The following is a 23,093-nucleotide window of genomic DNA, read 5'->3' as shown; positions in this document are numbered from 1 at the left end:
GGAGACAGCAGAGCCGTGAAGAAATGAAAAGAGCGTGAACAGGACAAACAACAATTCTTCATTGTTGGTCGACACCAACAACTTAAAAAAAAAGGAAATATCTTGACCAAAAAGAGGCAAAATAGCCTACCTGTCTTGTTAAGTTATCTGATGATTTGTGACTGGAGTTGGTTTGAGCTTGCCCTGTGAGGTACAGCCAGAGAGTGTCGGGGATGTACTGTTTAGGACCAATGTCAGTTTTCACTGAATTGTAACTTAAAGGGCTGTTTGCTGACTTTGCTCCAATACACAGTGATGGATGGCGGCGTAGTTAAACTACATTTCTTGGGGGAACCGGGCAGGTCGTAATGTCGCTGTTTTCCACATCAAATATCTTTTCAGTAGTGAAGCTATTTTACTGATCAAACAACGCAATAGCATACACAGAAGCTACATTTTTCCAGGCATTTCTAAATCCTGAAGGAACAGGAATGTCTGCGTCGGCCTGAAGCGGTAACCATGGTGACAACAGACGCTCTGCTGCAGCAGGGTGGCTGCAGAGTGCACAGTCGGTGACAGTGAGGGAAGAGAAGTACTTCATCTCGTGAATCTTATCAAAATTTGGGAAATACCTGAATGTATTTATTTCCTCAAATTGTTCTTTGACCTTACTGGTCATTTTTAACCGGGCTGATACCATTTTAACATTAACAAAGCATTTTTTTATACCAGGTTCAAGAATATGATTGCCTAACAGGCCATGAAAGAGAGGCAGGTGACCAGAGAGGGAGAAGCACAGTCGCAGATGAGGAGAGAGAGAGAGAGGAGGTGACAGAGGAGGTGCAACAGTTGAGCAAGAGAGAGGAGGAGGAGGTGACAGAGGAAGTCCAGGTGATGGAGGATCATCAGGTGACCAAAGAGAGGGAGAGAGAGCACAGGGAAAGGCAGCACAGGAGGCACAAATGACCAGGTAACATACTTAGCCCTTGTACTGTGTTAGCTTTCTCTATACATGCTCCACACCAGAATAGAGGTGCAAGCTGCACTCCAGTGTGCCATCCTGTATTGTGTGATATATTGAGTGTTGCCATGAATTGTGCATAAGACATTTTCTGTTTGTACTTTAGTTGTGTCAATACAGTGATGCAATTGATTAATCTTTAAAGTTCTTGATTTTTCTTTTCATAGATAGTTGACATAAACCCAAAATCAATTAAGTGGAAGCTGCTACGGTCTTGCTAGCTAGTACTTAAACACAATAGGAATTAATTGGTCATTGTTGCATAAATACATAAGTACACAGCTGCAACAACTTCAAGTAAATCACCAATGTATTTCTAATACAGGCATGCCAAATTACCATGACTCCTTTTACAAAAGTAAACGATTCAGTAAATACCAATAAACAGGCACAGAGTTTAACCCCCCCAATGGAAGACCCAAAGTTACGCCCTTGTCCATAATGCCTTTAAAAGAATCCTGAATACTGGGAGCCCATTCTGTGGTCACATGAGAATAGAAAGAATATGTTTTATCTGATTGGTCAGGACTACCACAGTGAATAACTAGTCCTGACAGTGACGCATGGAGGTGGATTTTGATCAATTTACAAAATGAATCTTTGATCTGGGTCGACTGGGGTTTCGCAGTAAGAAAATCCAGACAGAGTGAGACCTCTTACCATACCTATCTGCTTTCTACTGAGAACAAGAAGTGCCACACAGATATTTTGATTGTACTGCGCATGCGTAAAATAAACCCTTCCGAAGTCGTTTGCTGAACAGTTTGTTGGGTTTTCTGATTGATTCTGTTCACTGCAGATTTTAAACGACAGTCTGTTTGTTTGTTTTTAGTGTTCCTAGTCGACATATGTATTATGTTTTACAGCCAACTAACAGTCTAACGTAGTGAGTTTCTCCGGTACACTAGAGGGTGCTGAAGCGTTTCTGTCCTGACCTTTAACCCGGAAGTTAGTCTTTCAGGGACACGCATGTCGGTGAAAACAAAAGCGTGTCTGCTTTAAAATGGAATTAAACGGCAAGAAGACGAGTTCCAAGGTTTTGCTGTCATATGGCGGCGGAGGAGGTTTGAGTATTTTTATTAACTGTTTTAATGTCAGGAGGGTTTGAATGAAAAAAGACCGTGTTTAGCTGTAAGACGTTAGCTAACAGCTAGCTAGCTCAGAGCTGTTTGACTTAATGAAATGGCTACAGCATCCTTGCAGGGAATAATCGGTGGATTTGGTTATTCTGTGATATCAGGGAAGTGTGTTACAAATCAAACGTCCTCCAGGCTAAATTTTAATGTTTTCCAGATGTGAAAATATAACCTAACCACAGTACTGTTAGAACTTTGAATAAATACCGTCTAAGGGATGTTGTTAATGTTATAAGCTTCATTTTCAAACTAAATTATAACTTATCAATATTCACAAAGCCTAAAGGTTTGGTGAGAGAGAGTATATCAGGGTATTTGTGCTTATATTTTTTTGTTAGTTGTGATCAAACTGTTGTTCAAACCAGTAACATGTCTCTGTGTCTGTTTAGTGTACTTAATTCTTCTGTGAATCATACAAAAGACTTCACCTTATTATTTCATTGAGGCATTCACAGTAGTTTGTAAGGATGATCTTATAACAGCAGTTGTGTGTGTATTATACGATATAACGTTCACATTTCTGTCTCATTCATCTGATATCTTTCTTAAATATTTTTATCTGATTTTCTTCCATTTCATGCACTTTCTTTAATCTAGTCAAAATGGAAATCTTGATGTGTAAAATTGCGACACAAAACGTTGTTTATGGATCTTTCACACATTTTTAATTAAAGGTGAACTTTTCAACATTTGTCCCTCAGTGTTGATAGGCTATTAGTCATGATCGTAACCAATCAGATGACAAGATAAGGTCGACTTTAGTCATCATGGAGCAAATAATTTTGCCAGAGTACTATACAGTAAACAATAAACAAAGGTTAGTGGAATATACACATTTACACAGAGGTTAGTAGTAAAACAGAAAGTACAAAATGCAAGGTGTCTAAGTGAAGTGTCTTAATTGGATCCCAAGGAATAGTGACTAAAAAAAACCTGACTGCATCAGAGCACATTTTGGGTTCATTCATTGTATTGGGTAGTGGTTCAAATAAGTAATTAAAGCTGCAAGCAGCGATGGACGGGTCCTCGCATCCACGCTGGTCGTGAATCCACGCACGTCCACCAGGTGGCGCTGTGACTGAGAGTGTATGTCGGCCTCTGAATCGCATCTGGACCAGAGTCCAATCATACATTTAAAATTTCAGCCAGACTGTAGCATGTTCAGAGCAGTTATAGAGCATTTCCTGTCTATCCACCAGGTGGCGCTGTAACTCAGAGTGTATTTCACACAGTGGATGTGATGAGGGTTGGACTCTGATCACTCATGAAAAGTTTCAGGCTGATTTGATCATGTAGAGGCCAGTTATACAGCATTTACTGTCCCTCCATCAGGTGGCGCTGCGACTGAGAGTGTCTGTTGGCCTGTAGATGTGATCAGGATTGGATTGTGATCACACATGGAAAGTTTGAGGCAGATTGGAGCATGCAGAGGAGAGTTATACAGCAGTTGATGTTTCATGGCGAAGCATCAAAACGCTGATGGTCGCCATGGCCACGCCATTTGGCTTCTGGTTAAACTTTTGATAACTTTTCCAAACCAAGTCCTGCTGTGTGGACTGACAAAATTTCAGGTCTCCTGGAATTATCCCCTAGGAGGTATTAACTCTCAAAAATGAGAAAAATCATCAAAAATCTCACAATTAATCCAAGATGGCCGACTTCCTGTTGGGTTTAGGACATGGCTCCAAGAGGCTTTTTTGTGCGTCCTGATGTGCTCTATAAGCCTCCCAAATTTCATGGATGTAGGTGAAACGTGCTGGGGGGGCTGTTTGTTAAAAATACTGTAGGGGGCGCTATAGCATGTGCAGTGCCGAGATGCATACAGTGTTGTTCCTTGGGTCAATGGTGATGTGTGTGGTAATTTTTGTGAGCATTGGAGTATTCCTAACCTGTCAGAAAGGGCTTTGTTTTTCATGGCGATATTTGGTTGCTACGGCAACAGCGTTACATGAAATGTCACACCCTTCACAGTGTGTGATTGTCAAGAGGTGAAGACTCGACTGACCAATTTCCAGCATGATATCACCAAGTTTGGGGCCATTGTACCTGAAAATATAAGGCCTTAAACTTACTATTACCAACAGGTGGCGCTATGACTTTTTCAAAATTTATGAGTGTGGATGTGTTCAGACTGGACCTGGTATCCAGCATGTGAAGTCTGAGGCAGATAGGATGTTGTTCAGCTGAGATATGAATCGTTAAATTTTCATGGCGAAACATCGAAATTGGTTTGGCCGCCACAGACACGCCCTTTGATGACAAGTCACCATTTTCACTGGGATGCATCATCAATGTGTTTAGGCTGTTGTCACTGCATTTGAAGTGAATATGATCAACCGGGTAACAATAGGGCATGAAAGTGTAAAAGATGTCTATTTCCTGAAACCACAAGGTGGCGCTATGACTGTCAATGAATATCCCTATGTGGATGACATCAGGACAGGACTGTCATCATACATGTAAAGTTTCAGGCAGATTGGAGCATGTTGAGAAGAATTAGACACCACTTCCTGTTTCATGGCGAAGGATCAGTTGTTTGAGGCTCCGCCATGGCCACACCTTTTGGCTTCTGGTTGAGTTTTTGATAACTTTTCATCAGAAAGGTCTGGTGCATGTACTGGCCAAATTTCAGTTCTCTCAGACTTATCCACTAGGAGCTATAAATTTTGACAAATGTACAGCAAATTCAAGATGGCCGACTTCCTGTTGGGTTTAGGGTGTGGCTGTGATTGACATTTTGGTGTGTCCTGATGTGGTGCATATGCCCACCAAATATTGTAGCTGTAAATAAAACATTGTGGAAGTTGGCCTAATGACCACTGTTTCAATTTTGCAGGTGGCGCTATAGAGCCATTTTTTCACACATATGCGCAACTCCCATAAAATATCAAATTTTTCGCCAGTCCTGATGTGCACGCCAAATTTCACGCGTTTTGGTTCATGATAAGGCCGCCAAAAAGGCAAGTCATTTCCCGAGGAGCGATTAAGTTTGAAAAATTTACAGCAAATTGAAGGTGGCCGACTTCCTGTTGGGTTTAGGGCGTGGCTGTAATTGACTTTTTGGTGTGTCCAGATGTTCTGCATATGCCCACCAAATATTGTAGCTGTACATGAAACATTGTGGCAGTTGGCCTAATGACTACTTTTTCAAGTTTGCAGGTGGCGCTATAGAGCCATTTTGCCACGCACATGCGCAACTCCCATAAAATATCAAATTTTTCGCCAGTCCTGATGTGCATGCCAAATTTCACGCGTTTTGGAGTATGATAAGGCCGCCAAAAAGCCAATTTACTTTACGGGAGAAAAAAAAAAAAAAAAAAAAAATAATAATAATAATAATAATAATTAAAGCTGCAAGCAGCGATGGACGGTTCCTCGCATCCACGCTGGTCGTGAATCCACGCACGTCCACCAGGTGGCGCTGTGACTGAGAGTGTATGTCGGCCTCTGAATCGCATCTGGACCAGAGTCCAATCATACATTTAAAATTTCAGCCAGACTGTAGCATGTTCAGAGCAGTTATAGAGCATTTCCTGTCTATCCACCAGGTGGCGCTGTAACTCAGAGTGTATTTCACACAGTGGATGTGATGAGGGTTGGACTCTGATCACTCATGAAAAGTTTCAGGCTGATTTGATCATGTAGAGGCCAGTTATACAGCATTTACTGTCCCTCCATCAGGTGGCGCTGCGACTGAGAGTGTCTGTTGGCCTGTAGATGTGATCAGGATTGGATTGTGATCACACATGGAAAGTTTGAGGCAGATTGGAGCATGCAGAGGAGAGTTATACAGCAGTTGATGTTTCATGGCGAAGCATCAAAACGCTGATGGTCGCCATGGCCACGCCATTTGGCTTCTGGTTAAACTTTTGATAACTTTTCCAAACCAAGTCCTGCTGTGTGGAATGACAAAATTTCAGGTCTCCTGGAATTATCCCCTAGGAGGTATTAACTCTCAAAAATGAGAAAAATCATCAAAAATCTCACAATTAATCCAAGATGGCCGACTTCCTGTTGGGTTTAGGACATGGCTCCAAGAGGCTTTTTTGTGCGTCCTGATGTGCTCTATAAGCCTCCCAAATTTCATGGATGTAGGTGAAACGTGCTGGGGGGGCTGTTTGTTAAAAATACTGTAGGGGGCGCTATAGCATGTGCAGTGCCGAGATGCATACAGTGTTGTTCCTTGGGTCAATGGTGATGTGTGTGGTAATTTTTGTGAGCATTGGAGTATTCCTAACCTGTCAGAAAGGGCTTTGTTTTTCATGGCGATATTTGGTTACTACGGCAACAGCGTTACATGAAATGTCACACCCTTCACAGTGTGTGATTGTCAAGAGGTGAAGACTCAACTGACCAATTTCCAGCATGATATCACCAAGTTTGGGGCCATTGTACCTGAAAATATAAGGCCTTAAACTTACTATTACCAACAGGTGGCGCTATGACTTTTTCAAAATTTATGAGTGTGGATGTGTTCAGACTGGACCTGGTATCCAGCATGTGAAGTCTGAGGCAGATAGGATGTTGTTCAGCTGAGATATGAATCGTTAAATTTTCATGGCGAAACATCGAAATTGGTTTGGCCGCCACAGACACGCCCTTTGATGACAAGTCACCATTTTCACTGGGATGCATCATCAATGTGTTTAGGCTGTTGTCACTGCATTTGAAGTGAATATGATCAACCGGGTAACAATAGGGCATGAAAGTGTAAAAGATGTCTATTTCCTGAAACCACAAGGTGGCGCTATGACTGTCAATGAATATCCCTATGTGGATGACATCAGGACAGGACTGTCATCATACATGTAAAGTTTCAGGCAGATTGGAGCATGTTGAGAAGAATTAGACACCACTTCCTGTTTCATGGCGAAGGATCAGTTGTTTGAGGCTCCGCCATGGCCACACCTTTTGGCTTCTGGTTGAGTTTTTGATAACTTTTCATCAGAAAGGTCTGGTGCATGTACTGGCCAAATTTCAGTTCTCTCAGACTTATCCACTAGGAGCTATAAATTTTGACAAATGTACAGCAAATTCAAGATGGCCGACTTCCTGTTGGGTTTAGGGTGTGGCTGTGATTGACATTTTGGTGTGTCCTGATGTGGTGCATATGCCCACCAAATATTGTAGCTGTAAATAAAACATTGTGGAAGTTGGCCTAATGACCACTGTTTCAATTTTGCAGGTGGCGCTATAGAGCCATTTTTTCACACATATGCGCAACTCCCATAAAATATCAAATTTTTCGCCAGTCCTGATGTGCACGCCAAATTTCACGCGTTTTGGTTCATGATAAGGCCGCCAAAAAGGCAAGTCATTTCCCGAGGAGCGATTAAGTTTGAAAAATTTACAGCAAATTGAAGGTGGCCGACTTCCTGTTGGGTTTAGGGCGTGGCTGTAATTGACTTTTTGGTGTGTCCAGATGTTCTGCATATGCCCACCAAATATTGTAGCTGTACATGAAACATTGTGGCAGTTGGCCTAATGACTACTTTTTCAAGTTTGCAGGTGGCGCTATAGAGCCATTTTGCCACGCACATGCGCAACTCCCATAAAATATCAAATTTTTCGCCAGTCCTGATGTGCATGCCAAATTTCACGCGTTTTGGAGTATGATAAGGCCGCCAAAAAGCCAATTTACTTTACGGGAGAAAAAAAAAAAAAAAAAAAAAATAATAATAATAATAATAAACCCTAGGGTTTCAATAGGGTCCTTGGCACCGCTGGTGCCTTGGACAGTCGGTGCCCTGGCACCGCCTGTCCTTCGCACCCTCGGTGCTCGGACCGCACCGCTGGTGCCTTGGACAGTCGGTGCCCTGGCACCGCCTGTCCTTCGCACCCTCGGTGCTCGGACCCTAATGATGGTTTTTAAGGGTGTAGTCAATGTGCAGAGGACCTTAAATGTGAGAACAAATTTGTTCCACTCAGATATTCAGTGAGAGTTGCTCTAAATCAAATTCTGGGTTCACAGGTCAGAGTCTGGTTGCAGATCTCCAAGATCTTGAGTCTAGCAGCAAGTTCCTCCCGACATGAGTCAAACTCATGACTGTCTTTTCCACGTCACACATTCTTCCGAACTGGAAATGTGCAGTGAGTTCTCAAGCCTGCACATGAACTTGAGTCATCAGGACATCATGTCCAAGCAGACATTTTTAAAAAGTTTGGAAGAGTTATAGAAATCCTGTCTGACATCCCGAATGAGATAAACATCAGGGAGAACTGTACCTGACCACTGCAACAGTCATCTGTGCACACAGGTTTGCTGATGGAAGAGTGCAAAGTTAGCATCTGGTGATCCCTCAAAGGATTCTTAGCATTAGCGTGGTCACATGGGATGCCCCTGTAGCTCAACTGGTTGAGTGGATGACCCATAAACAGGGGCTATAATCCCCGACACAGCGATGATGGGACAAAACCGACCCATGACCATTTACTACAGGTTTTTCCTCCACTCTTCTCCTCACATTTCCTGTCTCTCTCTCTGCTGTGCACGATAATAAAGGCAAAAAACAACAACATTAGCACAGTCCCAAACAGTGTTCTTATTTTCTATTTATAAATGGAAGATCCTAAAGTTTCTGAAAGTTCTTGAGGATTTTTAGACTTTCCACATGAGTCTGAAAACCTTGTTTTTCAGCTCTTGTTTCACTTTTTTTGTCTGGAGAAATCCTGCCCGTGGACTTTCTCATAGAGGTGGTTGTTACAGACCTGATCAAAATCTTAAGACCAGTTGAAAAATTGCTAGAATTTATCTTTTGCACATTTGGATCTTAATGAGGTATTAAGTAGAGCTACAATATGCAAAAGCAAGAAGGGGGAGTGTGACAAAAAGCACTTTGAAAAAGTAATTTATTGAAAACAACAAGTAAACTGAAATAGGCTGTTCATCAGCTGATCAAAAGTTTAAGACCATCGCTCAAAAAATTACAAAAAATCACTTCAAAAATTAGTTTGGGCATGCTTGATGCGAGTGTTTTCAGGAAGCCTTTGGGAACATTGCTCCAAGTGGCGAAGATGGCTTCACAAAGGGCATCAAGTGTCTGGAACTAATGGTCATTTTTATAAACTTCCCTTGCCATCTCTCCCCAAATGTTGTCTATGGAATTTAAATCATAGGAACATGCGGGATGGTCCAAAAGAGTGATGTTATTCTCCCTGAAGAAGTCCTTGGTCAAGCGAGCATTGTGAACTGCAGCATTGTCCTGTTGAAAAACCCAGCTGTTACCACACTGACGAGGGCCCTCAGTCATGAGGGTTGCCCGCTGCAACATCTGCACGTAACCAGCCGCCGTTTGAGGACCCTGCACCACCTGAAGCTCCAGTGTTCCACTGAATGAAAAAGCACCCCAGATCATGATGAACCCCCCTCCACTGTGCCGGGTAGAAAACATCTCAGGTGGGATCTCCTTGACATGCCAGTAACATTGGAAGCCATCTGGACCGTCAAGGTTACATTTTTTTCTCATCAGAGAATAAAACTTTTTTCCACCTTTCAGTGTCCCATGTTTGATGCTCCTTGGCAAAGTCTAAACGGACAGTTTTGTGGCGTTGAAGGAGACGAGGTCTTTGAATTCGTTTTTTGTTTTTGAAACCCTTTTCCTGCAGATGCTGTCTGATGGTTATTGCGCTGCAGTCGGCACCAGTAAGGGCCTTAATTTGGGTCGAGGACCGCCCTGTGTCTTGACGGACAGCCAATCGGATCCTCCGGCTCTGCGCAGGTGTAATTTTTTTGGGTCAACCACTTGACTTTTGCGTCTAACCTCAGCAGCAATGGCACGCTGTGAGAGGCCTTACTTATGCAGCTCGACGATCCGACCACGTTCAAGAAGAGAAAGCTTCTTAGCTTTAGCCATCAGGAGGGCATGACTGTGTGAATGGCTGACAGAAAATGAGAATTTTGAGCAGGTTTTGGCTTTTGTAGCCTGTGGTCTTAAACTTTTGATCAGGTGATAAACAGCCTATTTCAGTTCACTTGTTGTTTTCAATAAATTACTTTTTCAAAGTGCTTTTTATCACACTCCCCCTTCTTGCTTTTGCATATTGTAGCTCTACTTAAAACCTCATTAAGAGCCAAATGTGCAAAAGGTAAATTCTAGCAATTTTTCAACTGGTCTTAAGATTTTGATCAGGTCTGTATGAGGTTTACTGAACTGTTTATTGTGCTGACAGGTCTCAGTGAAAAGTTTCTCCTCAAACCAAAGACTGGCGGCCCCCTGCAGACAGAGAGAGTCCCTAGAAGCAGCGGTGAGACTCTTTGTGTCATATCCTGTTATCAGTTTGGTTTCTTAATACTTCTTAATATTTCTCTTAAATACTTAATGTATTTGCAAGAAGACAAAGGACAGACGGCAGTGGAGCAGCAGTGTAACGATTTGTGGGTGTGTGCTTTTATCTGTGAGTCAGTGCTGGATCGACTGCAGAGCTTCCTGCCTCAGATGGCCGAGGCCAACGAGAAGCTGAGGCAGCAGATGAAAGAAGCTCCCGCTGGACGCTTCGACATAGAGAGTGTGGAGGAAGCAGAGAAGGTCATAGAGATGGTGAGTGTCAGTCTGCTGCTGAATCTGAGCTGCTCTTCTTCCTTCTGGTGAACCACAAAACTTCAGACATTAATAAGAAGCCAGGATGTTTTCAGAATAATGCACTGAATCAATTTTATCCATAAACTGAGGAAATATAAAGAGAAAGCTAATCAATAGTTGCTGTTAGCAGCTTTGCCTTTGAAGCTACTTGGCACGTCAGTTTTTCCTGGATTTAGATGATCTGTCTCTTCTTGTGTTCCCTACTGTTCTTCGTGGGGTTGAAGATGTTTCTTTAGATCTCTGACTGGATCTTGGGGCTCATTTTCCTGCTGCTGAATGAATTTGGGACTAGCCAGATGTCTTCTTGATAGTATTACTTCATGAGGCAGTAGTGGAATGTAGTGTTTGTACACAAGTGCTGTATTTAATTTGGTTCTCAAAGAGCCTTTTCATTTTGTTCTAATTTAAATGTGTACTCCACTACAATTCTGATGTAAGTCATACTTTTTAAATATTCTGTAGTTGTTTAGCTTGAGTTGTGCACACATTAATGTATCAGTTATTAAAATCTACCAATACAGTTGATTAAATTTGGATTTAAATGACTAAAAAATTTTTTGAAATCATCCAGTAACCAGTCATGTCAAACTGAAAATATACACTACTAGTCAAAAATTTTCGAGTACCCCAATTTTTTATTGGAAATTCTGCATGTTCCGTGCTCTACCTGGATGGTTATTTCTGTTGCATAGCGCATTCACTTCCGCTTTTGATGCCGTAGCGAGCTTAGACCATTAATGGATTCATTAATAGTTGCAACCACATCACTGTCAAAATCTAATGTCTTGGTCCTTGTGCCATTTCTGACCTTCCCTGAAAATTTCATCCAAATCCGTTAGTCTGTTTTTGAGAGACAGACAGACAGACCAACACAGATCGTCATAACTCCACCACATTCCTTGTTGGAGTAATAATCAATAGCTGCAGCTCTAGATCAGTGTATATTAATGTAAAAATCCATCAATTTTATCCATTTACAATTAAATCGACAAAACAGTAATGTGTGCAAATTATGTGCAAGACTTCTACTAATGTTATTTCTTCTCTAGGGTGTTACTACTTAGGAAAAAATGTTGTCCACCGCTGATAAGAATGCAGACATCTGAAATGCCTAAAACCATTTCACAGCACAGTTAAACATGTCAGAGGCTCCTCTTAGCTGTCTCAGCTGTATTGTTGTATAACTTGAGTCTTGTGATGTCTCCAGGACGTAGCTCTGGTGGAGCTGGATGGGTCAGACAGCGACGAGGAGACGTCAGACTCTGAGGACGAATCGCACTCTGAGGATGACGATTGTGAGATCACAGAGCAGAAGCTGAAACTACCCGGAGACAAGAAGAAGAAAGCCAACATCCAGGTTCTGAACCAGCAGACGGAGTAGACGAATCAGCCGCACAGACTTTTGGTTTAGTTTCTTTTAAACATGAGGCGTTGGGGGGAGGCTGAGTAGAGTTTCCAGCCCTCTTCATGGACACAAAGACGGTGGACAGACCTTACTCATCCCTATGGGAACAGCACAGTCTTATTTTGTACCCATTAAGTGCCTTTGGAGTAACAGATGCTGTGATTCAGTCCTCCAGTCTGGCCTCCATGTGACCTCTCACCGTACGTGGTGTGTTCAGAGGCAACACTGTGGATCGTCTGGTTTTTGTCTTCTCTTTTCATCACCATGTGCACATTCTCACAATATTTTAGACTGTAAACTAGCCGTGCACAGCTGAAAGAAGTAATAAGCGTGATTAAATCAACGGTAAGAAAATCAGAGCCTGATGAACTAGATTTATTGACTTTTAGTCCTAAAAATGGATTTTCTTTAAATTGTAAAAAAATCCAGATGAGTTATTTTAGTTAAAGGTGAACTGCTTTTATATATACTTCTATTTATATGTGTTTAGAGGATGATAACAGTAACCACCTGCCAGACCAAGAAATGCAGCACAAACAGCACAACCCTGAGTGTAAATGTATTTTACTGCCGACAAATTTGTCAGTCAGAGGAGTTGTTTTTTCAGTCTTGCTTTAATTGGAATCAGAGTTTGTGGTCTTCCTCTTCTTCTTCTCTTTATCTGTTGTTACATTTTAGTGAACATTTCCACCACCCTCTTACCACAGTCTGGTTCCCTGTTTGAAATGAGTCCCATTGAAAACTCATGTCTGCTCTGTGGATTAGCCAGAGTAACTGGATCATTGTTTCAGGAAGAGAGAGCTTCTGGCCACTTTCTGGTGAACAGCACCTTTATTCTACAATCTTCTGATCTATAGCTGGGAGTCCTGTTGCTGTTGAATGCTCTAAATAAAGATTTTATTCAATGCAGATGCTCAAACTTGACCATAGACTGTATATATAGTGGACGTAGCATCTGGCTCCAGAATTGAAGCCAACCCGGAAGTGTCAAAAACTTGCAATATCACGCCGTCCGCTAGGGTTGGCTCCAAGAAGCTTTTTCTCCATAGACCCCAATTCATTTTTGGAGAAAATAAAATTTGATAGACTGATTTTCTACAGCTCAGGATTTTTTCCCGTTAGTTTTCATGGTCAAAATGAGAGATCAGGTGGCCGATCTTAAAATACATCAATACTGAATTTTAAATAAATCGTTAAAGTTGGCGGAGCCAGGGGGCGTGGCTATACTTGATGGACAGCAACAGAAGCCTCTGCGGTAAAACGTGGGCAGGATAAGAGAGTCCTCAGCCAATCCTGCCCCAAGTTGCTCTCCGGTCCAGTCTGTTTGATGACGCTTTATACGTCACTGGCTCCAAAAAATCCAAAACGGCGACCAGGAAGTAGCAAAATCCGGGCTTCATTTTCTCGGTGTTGAAACCAACGGGTGACGTCACGGTTAGTTTACGCCTGAACTTGACCTGATGCTACAAAAGTACATTTCCACTTATAATATGGACCGGAAGCTTTTTTTTTTTTTGGTTGCTGTTTTAGGCTTTATTATATGGAACAGCAGAGTTACAGAGACATGGGCAGAAGAGTGGGGGAAGGCCCTGCAGTAAATGATCATGGGCTGGATTCGAACAGATGACCACTGCATCGGTACTATAGCTCCTGTTTATGGGTCACCTGCTCCACCAGTTAAGCTACTGGTGCCCAAATCACAGAAAGTTTTTAAAGAAAAGACCAGGGGCCTCATTTATAAAACATTGTGTAGGATCCATACTAAAAGTTTGACTATGCTGAAAATCTGAAATACGCCAAAAAATATTCTGATTTATAAAACTGCGTGCACAGCGGCACGCAATTTCCCTTTTATAAATCATACACCAGCTGGAAGATTGCACAGGTGGATCCACCTCACATCCCGCCCAAAACACACCCACATTTTCCCATGAATGGCCAATGTAAAGTAACTAATGAGTGTATCTGCATATAAATAAGCTGCTGATCCACGCCATTTTACACAGTGCCAGAACAGGTGTTGTGACATTTTCACACTCCCTGGAAAAATCTGACTCCATCTACAACTTCTCTCCTGTCCTGTAATGACTACATACTTGATACTTCACACAGCAGCAGCAGAGATGCAGATGTTGTAGCTGAGAAAGTTTGGAGGTTGCCACTTCTTGCATTCCCAAAATAGTAGGGGAGTCAGATTTTGTCAAGTGGCCCAGAAAAATCTGACTCCAGATTTTATTTCATATCAAACAATCTGCACAGTTAACTCAACCTGCATATTTCTGTTAAAGTCCTAGTTTTGAAAGTCTCTCTGTTCTTAATCTGCCATACTGTGATCATTTAGCCCCTTATTTTATTTTTCTGTTCTTACAGACTGTAATTGACTAGGTTTTTTTTAAACTTGTGATTTGGTGTTTTAGCTGTTGTAGCAAATTTCCCAGGTGTGGGATAAATAAAGAATTTCAATTCTATTATATTGTTAACTGGCCCAATAAAAATAACAACAATAACAAATGACTTTATACTTAAGAACTATACTTATATTAAAGACTTTATACATAAATACCAGACATATTTTGATGCCATGTCTTGCATTCTTAGGGGAGTCCAGTTTTAAGTAAGGAGATATAAAGTTTTCTCAGTGAACAATTATTTTATTGACACGTTTAGAACACTGATGGAATATGAACAATATTTGGCGATTTACACCCTGTCCTGTCCTGATGTCCTCATAGGAGTGAAGCTGAGAGTAGCGTAGAATCTCCCACGATGCCATTTAGGGTGCGCACATACGGATGAGAAGAGGAGGAGAAACATGTCACCTAATCATATTTAACAGGAAAACATGTCTGCAGTTCGGTACTTAATCCCATTTAACCGGAAAACAACAGCAAAAACAGTAAACATACAACAGAAAACCCGTCAAGTGGCCACAGAGTGAAACGTATGTCGCGCGCGTTCACGCGAAGGGGGAGTCAGATTTTTCCGGGGAGTGTGAAAATGTCACAACACCTGCCTGCAGTCTTTACCCCACACTGCTGTGCGTCAGGATGAATGAATCATGTGTTGACCCAGGCCACCCTGCCACTAAATTTGTTATGATCATGTCCGATGTACAAATAATTTGTACACTGATTAATGTACATTTTTTTCGGTTCACATAGACAAATTCATCTTTACTCGGAGCCCTTACAACAACATGAGTGCAGTCAGTTACGCCGATTACATTTGGGAAACCAGACATTGCCGCAAATTGCCGTTTAATGTTGGCCTGTTCACCCAAAGTGTAAGGAAACCTTATGTATTGACTGGTCATGTTTATAATGTCATCCAAAACAGCTGGCATTATTGTGCTGAGGGATGGTTGTGATATCCCAGACCTAAAGGACATCATTTAACTGTATATCAGACCCAAACAGGATTTAGAAAACAAATGTAACCTTATATATTCTTCATATAAAACACATACCTGTCGGCCAATTGGAAGGAGCCGGTTGCCAGAAACCCCAGAGTGGTCAGCACCTGTGTCTGGCTGTGGATGGCGTGGTTTGGGCGGGTGGGTCGGTCTAAGACAGGGCCCAGTTCAGCACATAGATCCAAGAGCACTGCTCTAGGGAATCTGAATCGGCTTATTAGCCAGTCATCATCATGAACCAGGAAATCTCCGTGATCCCTAAAATCTCTATCCATTCTTATCTACCATTTATGTGACTTCCAGCAATGCCAGCGCATCCATTGTGCCACGGTCACTGCCATCCACAGCTCTATATCATTTGAAGATGGAAGTTTGATATATGAACATAGTTCTGCAAATACAGTCGTAGGCCGAATGGCGCACGATAGGAACATCTACAACAATGAGGGTTTATGATTATCCTGCCCTACAAGTCTAATATGTGATGACAATAAAGGTTTGAGATCAATTCAGCTTCAATTCACCACTTCACCCTCCGGCACTGCCGTTACCTCTGTCTCCAAAACGTGCGTAAGCATCAAGGTTGGCACACCGGTGCGCACATTCTCACACCAAGTTTGTTTTTATAAATCACAACCTTTGCAGAGAAGTGTCCCCTGTTTACTGCCACTATGTAGAATATCATCAGCATTTCAACATCAGTGTCACACATCCAAATGAAATTAAAGCTACTTTAGCACACGACATTTCTGATTGAAGACACACTGTTTATTGAGAGGACAGCTCTCGTCTTTTCCATGAAGAGTGAGAGAGAACACTTGCTTCGTAGCCCTTGCTGCCTTCACTGACAATGTGGGACAAATAGAAAACTACTTTCACTACTTAGTCACATTAGTGATGCATAAAAACATTTAGCTGGTGCATCTTTAATGAATACAGTATAGTGCTATAACATATAGTCTTCCTCTGTCTGACAAATACAATGTCAAAAATATATCAAATAGTCATTTTTCCCTCTTTTGTTAAAAAATATTTACAGAAAAAGTTGACAAAGGGAAGAGAATGTCTACAGTGAAGATGTCTGAACACACAGCTGCAGGAATATGAAGTAAACAACCAGAGTGAGATGGAGAAACAATAAAAAGGCTCACCGTATAGTGAGGATTAAGTACTGTATTTTACAACAATAACTGCATTTGTGTGTCCATGCCCTTTTTGAATGGCACCAAAAATAAGACTGTTCATCTTTCACAACCCGCTAGAATTCTGGCATCTAAAACTTCACTTCCTCAGGACACAGCATGAGATGAGATGCTATGGAGCAACCAAATCTATAATACTGGATATTTAAATACAATCCTACCATGAAAAGTGATTACATCTCATCTGTATCAAGTTTCACGTCTCTGACAGATGGTTTATGTTGTGTAGTGACAGAAAAGTAAAAGGTTTCTCCAGAAGAAAACATGGTTCAAGAGTTGGTCTTCATTAGGACTTCATGAAGAACAATTATTTTCCCTTCTTCCATGATAGTTTGTTTTGGTGCTTACGTTGGAAATAGCAAAGAATTTAAACTCAACAGCATCCTGAAAAAGCATTCTGTTGTCTGTTCACTTCTAGTCTTGACTTAAAAATGTACAGCCAGTCGTAAAATCCCTCTGCTTTTCAATTCAGAGTTTAGTTACTTTTTAACTTAAGAGTTCTTTCCCAAACGTTTAAGTATATTTCACAATGATCTGTTGACAAACACTGAGACAAAGCTTCTTGTCTCATGAAGTGCACCTTGAGCTACGATTATTGACTTTTTTGATGAGTAATTTCATACAACATGTAATTAATCCTATTTTTCCATCATGGTTCAACAGATAAGTCCAAAGCTCAACCCAAAAAGCATCCATCAGAACTCTTTATATGCAAATCCAAAGATTGTACGACTGAGAACTGAACCAGGCCTGTATACTATTGGAAAGCTGTGGCCCAGACCTACACAGAACCAAGAAATGACAGACCTGAATGACCAGATCAGTCCTGATTTCACAGCTGAGACTGCTATTAAGAAGATCATTTTAATTACTGGTTGCCAGAGCCAAACTTTGTTTCTAACCTCATGCAATCAAAGAAGCCTTCCCCCCTGTGCCTGGTCAGGAAAGTAGTTCAAATACATCCAGGTTTTAAAAATGACAACTCACAGAGAGTGAAAGGGAAGGACAAAGGTGCCTGAATTTAGCAGCCAATAGCAGGAGTACACTACCGTTCAAATGTTTGGGGTCATCCAGGCAATTTCATGTTTTCCATTAAAACTTTGACTTCTATCCATGTGCTAACATAACTGCACAAGGGTTTTCTAATCATCAATGAGCCTTTCAACACCATTAACTAACACAATGTAGCATTAGAACACAGGAGTGATGGTTGCTGGAAATGTTCCTCTGTACCCCTATGGAGATATTCCATTAAAAATCAGCTGTTTCCAGCTACAATAGTCATTTAGCACATTAACAATGTCTACACTGGATTTATCATTCATTTAATTTTATCTTCATTTAGAAAAAAAAATGCTTTTCTTTCAGCAATAAGGACATTTGTAAATGACCCCAAACCTTTGAACAGTAGTGTATCCCTGCAGCCTACATCCTGCGAGTCAGATTACATCATGGATGGGTCTTCTAGTATTACTTCTTCTGATATTACCCATAATGTTTAACAGAACTGGAACCAAACCTGACCGAAATGACTGTATAATAAAACGTGGTTCCAGTGGGTCCTGGGTTGGTTTTCAGCTCACACTGAGCTCATGAAGACTGGCAGCATCCACACACATCCTTCATCATAAAAATATTCACATTCAGTTCAGTTTATCTAAGAACTAAAATAGCTCCCAAACAGGTATTAAAGGAATGGTGAAGGCAGCATCACAAGTGAACAATGGACAGAATCAATGAATGAACAGCTTGAATCTACAGTCAGCAGCAGCTCAGCTCCCATAAGGCAAAGCAGCGTCCAACTTCAGGGTTTGATGTGTGTATAGTGTACATCCAGGTAGGTAAAAAGACCCACTTGTCAGTGGTCCAAGATTGATGTGAATTCTCACACAGAAAGCAAAGAAAAGACAGGCACATTGTCCAACCTGTGGCCAAACCAACATCCAAGCTCTCCCGTCCCTCGTACAGCCACAAACTGTCCGGAAGAACGCTGAATGAATCTTGGAATGGTGGCAAGATGGCGGCCACGGTGGCGCGGCCTCACTCAGTGACAGAACATTTACGAACTGAATTTAAGATTTCTACACCAATTGGTCCTTTTACATTAAAATGAAATCTTAAGGAAGGCTCTGTCGTTGCCCACCAAAGGCTGTACAGCTCTATCGCCTTTATTTTGTGTGTTTGTATCTGCTTGTACCGATACCACTGGATACCTGGAGCTGAGCACGGTGTGGTGATTCCAGCTCCAAGAAGTCAACACCTTTTGCTGTCCTGTTTTTTGGATCGTGGCTATGCCAAAGCAAGTAAAGCAACGAAAGGCGATAGGCGGCGTACATCGGTGAACTCTTGCACGGGGCTGCTAAGCTGTGCTATGGTGCTATTGCTGGCCGGCGACGTTGAGCTAAACCCGGGGCCAACAACACCAGAGCGGCGAACAACATCCCTGGACCCGGCTGGGAATGAGGCAGGTGTCCGTGGACTACCATGGCTAACAGCGGCGCTAAGTGGAGGAGCGCCAGTCTCCGGGGGACTAATACCACCGAGGGTTTTACCATCGGAGCCGCACGGAGTCGGGCATGTTGCCTTACTTCCAGTAGTGGAGAGGCTGTTTCAGCCTAGTGCCCATCCCAGCCGCTCGTATTTGCCAGCGGTTCCCTGCGGAGGTGTGCCCCAGGACCGGGCGGCGTTGTGGAGGACTACCCCCGAGCTTGAGCCTCAACACGGCGGTGGCCAGTTAGCAGCTTACGCTGAGTCTACTGCTACGGAGATCGCTTCAACTTTGAGCAACTATACATTACTAAAACAGAAACATTCTCTGGATCAGGAAATTCCTCAAGATTTGAACACTTTTAAGGTAAAACACAGAAACCCAATTCTAAAAAAACACAATAGAATCAAACTATTTCAAACACTTAACCAGTCCAGAATGGTGTGGGATGCCAGTTGCAAGCCGACGGGACTGTTATGCGGACATATAAATGCTTGCAGCATCAATAATAAACGTGAACAGTTTGAACACCTGCTATGTGATTCTAACATTGACTGCTTTGGTATCTCAGAAACCTGGTTGAAACCCACATCAGCAGATGCCCTGGTGTCCATGCCAGGATACAAAGTGTTTAGAAAGGATAGAAATGATAAGTCTAAAAAAGCAGGGGGTGGTGTGTTACTTTACATTAGTGATAGTTTGACTTGTAAACTGCTTGATCTGCCCACTGATGTTCTATTTGATTGTGTGGGTGTGGAAATATCTCTTTCTAATGAAATGTCGTTCATTCTTATCTGCGTATATAGACACCCTAAGGTTAAAGTAGAGTGCTACCCACAGCTGAAAAAATTGTTAAAAACACTTGATCAAAACAAAGAAATCATCATCATCATTGGTGATTTTAATGTCAACTGGGACGATAAAAAGGACCGTCAAAATCTAAAAAAATTGCAGATTATTTTAATCTAGAACAATTGGTTGAAAAGTCGACCAGGATATCATCAACCACCCAGACCAGAATAGACCTTCTTTTTTCAAATAAATGTGATAGAATAACAAAAACTTTTAATTTTCTGACAGGGATTTCTGATCATAATATAATTCTATTTAATCGTAAACTTTCTAAACAGAGATACATAAAATCACATGGTGACTCCTCTTTAACAGAATACATACCTAGAAATGTGTTTCAAAATCTCAATGATGCCCTAAAATTGATTTCATGGAACGAAGTATTATCATCTGATATTGAAAGTAGTAGCAAATCTTTTGTAAGTAAATTAAAAGAAGTAATGTCATCCTTCTCAAGGAAGGGGAGTCGTAAACCACAGAAAGGAAATTTACTATGGTTAGATCAAAATTGCAGAAGTCTACTAAAAACAAGAGACCTATTGCTTAAAAAATATTTAAAATCAAGACTGTCTACTGATCGACAAAGATTTACACAAGCTCGCAATAAAGTTACACAAGCCTTAAAGGCAAAAGCAAATTTTTTTTATAAATATCATAGAAAGTACAAAAGGAAATGGAAAGAAAACGTGGCAAATCTTAAATAAACTTCTAGGAAAAAATGTTGAATCAGAGACTGTTCCTCTTGGAATAGAGATAAATAATAAATTGATCTGTGATCCCTTGGTTTTAACCAATGCTTTCCATAATTTTTTTGTTGATAGTATTTCTGAAATAACAAAGTTGTTCCCAACATTTAGCTACTTACCTCAATCATTAAATATCGTGAACCCCATTTTCGAGCTGCAGAATATAACAGAGACTGAGGTAGTAAAAATCATCTCTACCCTAAAAAAGTCTAAAGCCAGGGACGTAAATGGTATTGACACTAACTTTTTAAGAACTCATGCTGAGGCACTGGTACAACCTATTACTCTTTTAGTTAATCAATCTATCAATCAAAAAACAGTTCCGTCTGCGTGGAAAGAGGCCATCATAACCCCTGTATTTAAATCAGGGAGTAAAACGCAAATCTCAAATTATCGACCAATTAGCATACTGCCAGTAATCTCTAAAGTTACTGAAAAGTGGATAGTAAATCAGTTAATTGAACATCTCGACCAAGGACCTACACACGTGGACAAAATTGTTGGTACCCCTCAGTTAAAGAAGGAAAAACCCACAATTCTCACTGAAATCACTTGAAACTCACAAAAGTAACAATAAATAAAAATTTATTGAAAATTAAATAATCAAAAACAGCCATTACTTTTGAATTGTTGATTAACATAATTATTTAAAAAAACAAACTAATGAAACAGGCCTGGACAAAAATGATGGTACCTCTATAAAAGATTGAAAACTATTTGACCAGAGTGACATGATTAACTCAGGTGTGTCATTTAATTGACATCACAGGTGTTTCCAAACTCATAATCAGTCAGTCTGCCTATTTAAAGGGAGACAAGTAGTCACCCTGCTGTTTGGTGAAAAGGTGTGTACCACACTGAACATGGACAACAGAAAGCGAAGGAGAGAATTGTCCCAGGACATCCGAAAAAAAATGATAGACAAACATCTTAAAGGTAAAGGCTATAAGACCATCTCTAAACAGCTTGAAGTTCCTGTGACAACAGTGGCTCATATTATTCAGAAGTTCAAGACCCACGGGACAGTAGCCAACCTCCCTGGACGTGGCCGCAAGAGGAAAATTGATGACAAATTGAAGAGACGGATCGTTCGAATTGTATCCAAAGAGCCCAGAGCAACCTCCAAAGAAATTAAAGGTGAACTCCAAGGCCAAGGTACATCAGTGTCAGATCGCACCATTCGTCGTTGTTTGAGCCAAAGTGGACTTCGTGGGAGACGACCAAGGAGGACACCACTGCTGAAAAAAACTCATAAAAAAGCCAGACTGGAATTTGCAAAAATGCATGTTGACAAGCCACAAAGCTTCTGGGAGAATGTCCTTTGGACAGATGAGACCAAACTGGAGCTTTTTGGTAAGGCACATCAACTCTGTGTTCATAGACTCAAAAACCAAGCATACAAAGAAAAGAACACTGTCCCTACGGTGAAACATGGAGGAGGCTCAGTAATGTTTTGGGGCTGCTTTGCTGCATCTGGCACAGGGTGTCTTGAAAGTGTGCAAGGTACGATGAAATCTGAAGACTGTCAAGGCATTCTGGAGAGAAATGTGCTGCCTAGTGTCAGAAAGCTTGGTCTCAGTCGCAGGTCATGGGTCTTCCAACAGGACAACGATCCAAAACACACAGCCAAAAACACCCAAGAATGGCTGAGAGAAAAGCGTTGGACTATTCTAAAGTGGCCTTCTATGAGCCCAGATCTGAATCCCATTGAACATATGTGGAAGGAGCTGAAACATGCCATTTGGAGAAGACACACATCAAACCTGAGACAACTGGAGCTGTTTGCTCATGAGGAGTGGGCCAAAATACCTGTTGACAGCTGCAGAACGCTCATTGACAAATACAGAAATCGTTTAATTGCAGTGATTGCCTCAAAAGGTTGTGCAACAAAATATTAAGTTATGGGTACCATCATATTTGTCCAGCCCTATTTCATTAGTTTGTTTTTTTAAATAATTATGTTAATCAACAATTCAAAAGTGATGGCTGATTTTGATTATTTAATTTTCAATAAATTTTTATTTATTGTTACTTTTGTGAGTTTCAAGTGATTTCAGTGAGAATTGTGGGTTTTTCCTTCTTTAACTGAGGGGTACCAACAATTTTGTCCACGTGTGTATGTCACGTCACAGAATGCAGTTTGGTTTTCGAAAAAAAACATTCCACAGAGACAGCAAACTGTTTTTTTATAGAGAAAATAAAGTTTATGTTAAGAAAAAAAAATACATTTGTCGGTGCTGTATTCTTAGATGTAAAAAAAGCGTTTGACACAG

At 41.2% G+C, this 23,093-nt stretch overlaps 1 protein-coding gene across 1 annotated transcript; it reads left to right on the top strand.

Annotated features, from left to right (window-relative positions):
• Positions 1 to 1,922: 1,922 nt before the first annotated feature.
• On the top strand, positions 1,923 to 13,029 carry nopchap1 (NOP protein chaperone 1). Its single transcript, XM_022222772.2, has 4 exons — positions 1,923 to 2,064; positions 10,306 to 10,380; positions 10,540 to 10,673; positions 11,923 to 13,029. Exons 1-4 carry the CDS (start codon positions 2,004 to 2,006, stop codon positions 12,094 to 12,096), a joined length of 444 nt encoding a protein of 147 aa, XP_022078464.1. The 5' UTR covers positions 1,923 to 2,003; the 3' UTR covers positions 12,097 to 13,029.
• Positions 13,030 to 23,093: the final 10,064 nt, after the last annotated feature.

This window comes from Acanthochromis polyacanthus, chromosome 1 (genome assembly GCF_021347895.1).
Source record: "Acanthochromis polyacanthus isolate Apoly-LR-REF ecotype Palm Island chromosome 1, KAUST_Apoly_ChrSc, whole genome shotgun sequence".
NCBI lineage: Eukaryota > Metazoa > Chordata > Actinopteri > Pomacentridae > Acanthochromis > Acanthochromis polyacanthus.
Note: the sequence above shows the minus strand (reverse complement) of the source record. Positions and strands in the feature narration are given on the sequence as shown.

Excerpts from the sequence above, each read along its gene's own strand:
- nopchap1 (XM_022222772.2), top strand. The coding sequence starts at position 2,004 with ATGGAATTAAACGGCAAGAAGACGAGTTCCAAGGTTTTGCTGTCATAT. Across the intron at positions 2,065-10,305 it reads GTCATATGGCGGCGGAGGAG|GTCTCAGTGAAAAGTTTCTC; the intron begins GTTTGAGTATTT and ends TTGTGCTGACAG. Across the intron at positions 10,674-11,922 it reads CAGAGAAGGTCATAGAGATG|GACGTAGCTCTGGTGGAGCT; the intron begins GTGAGTGTCAGT and ends TGATGTCTCCAG.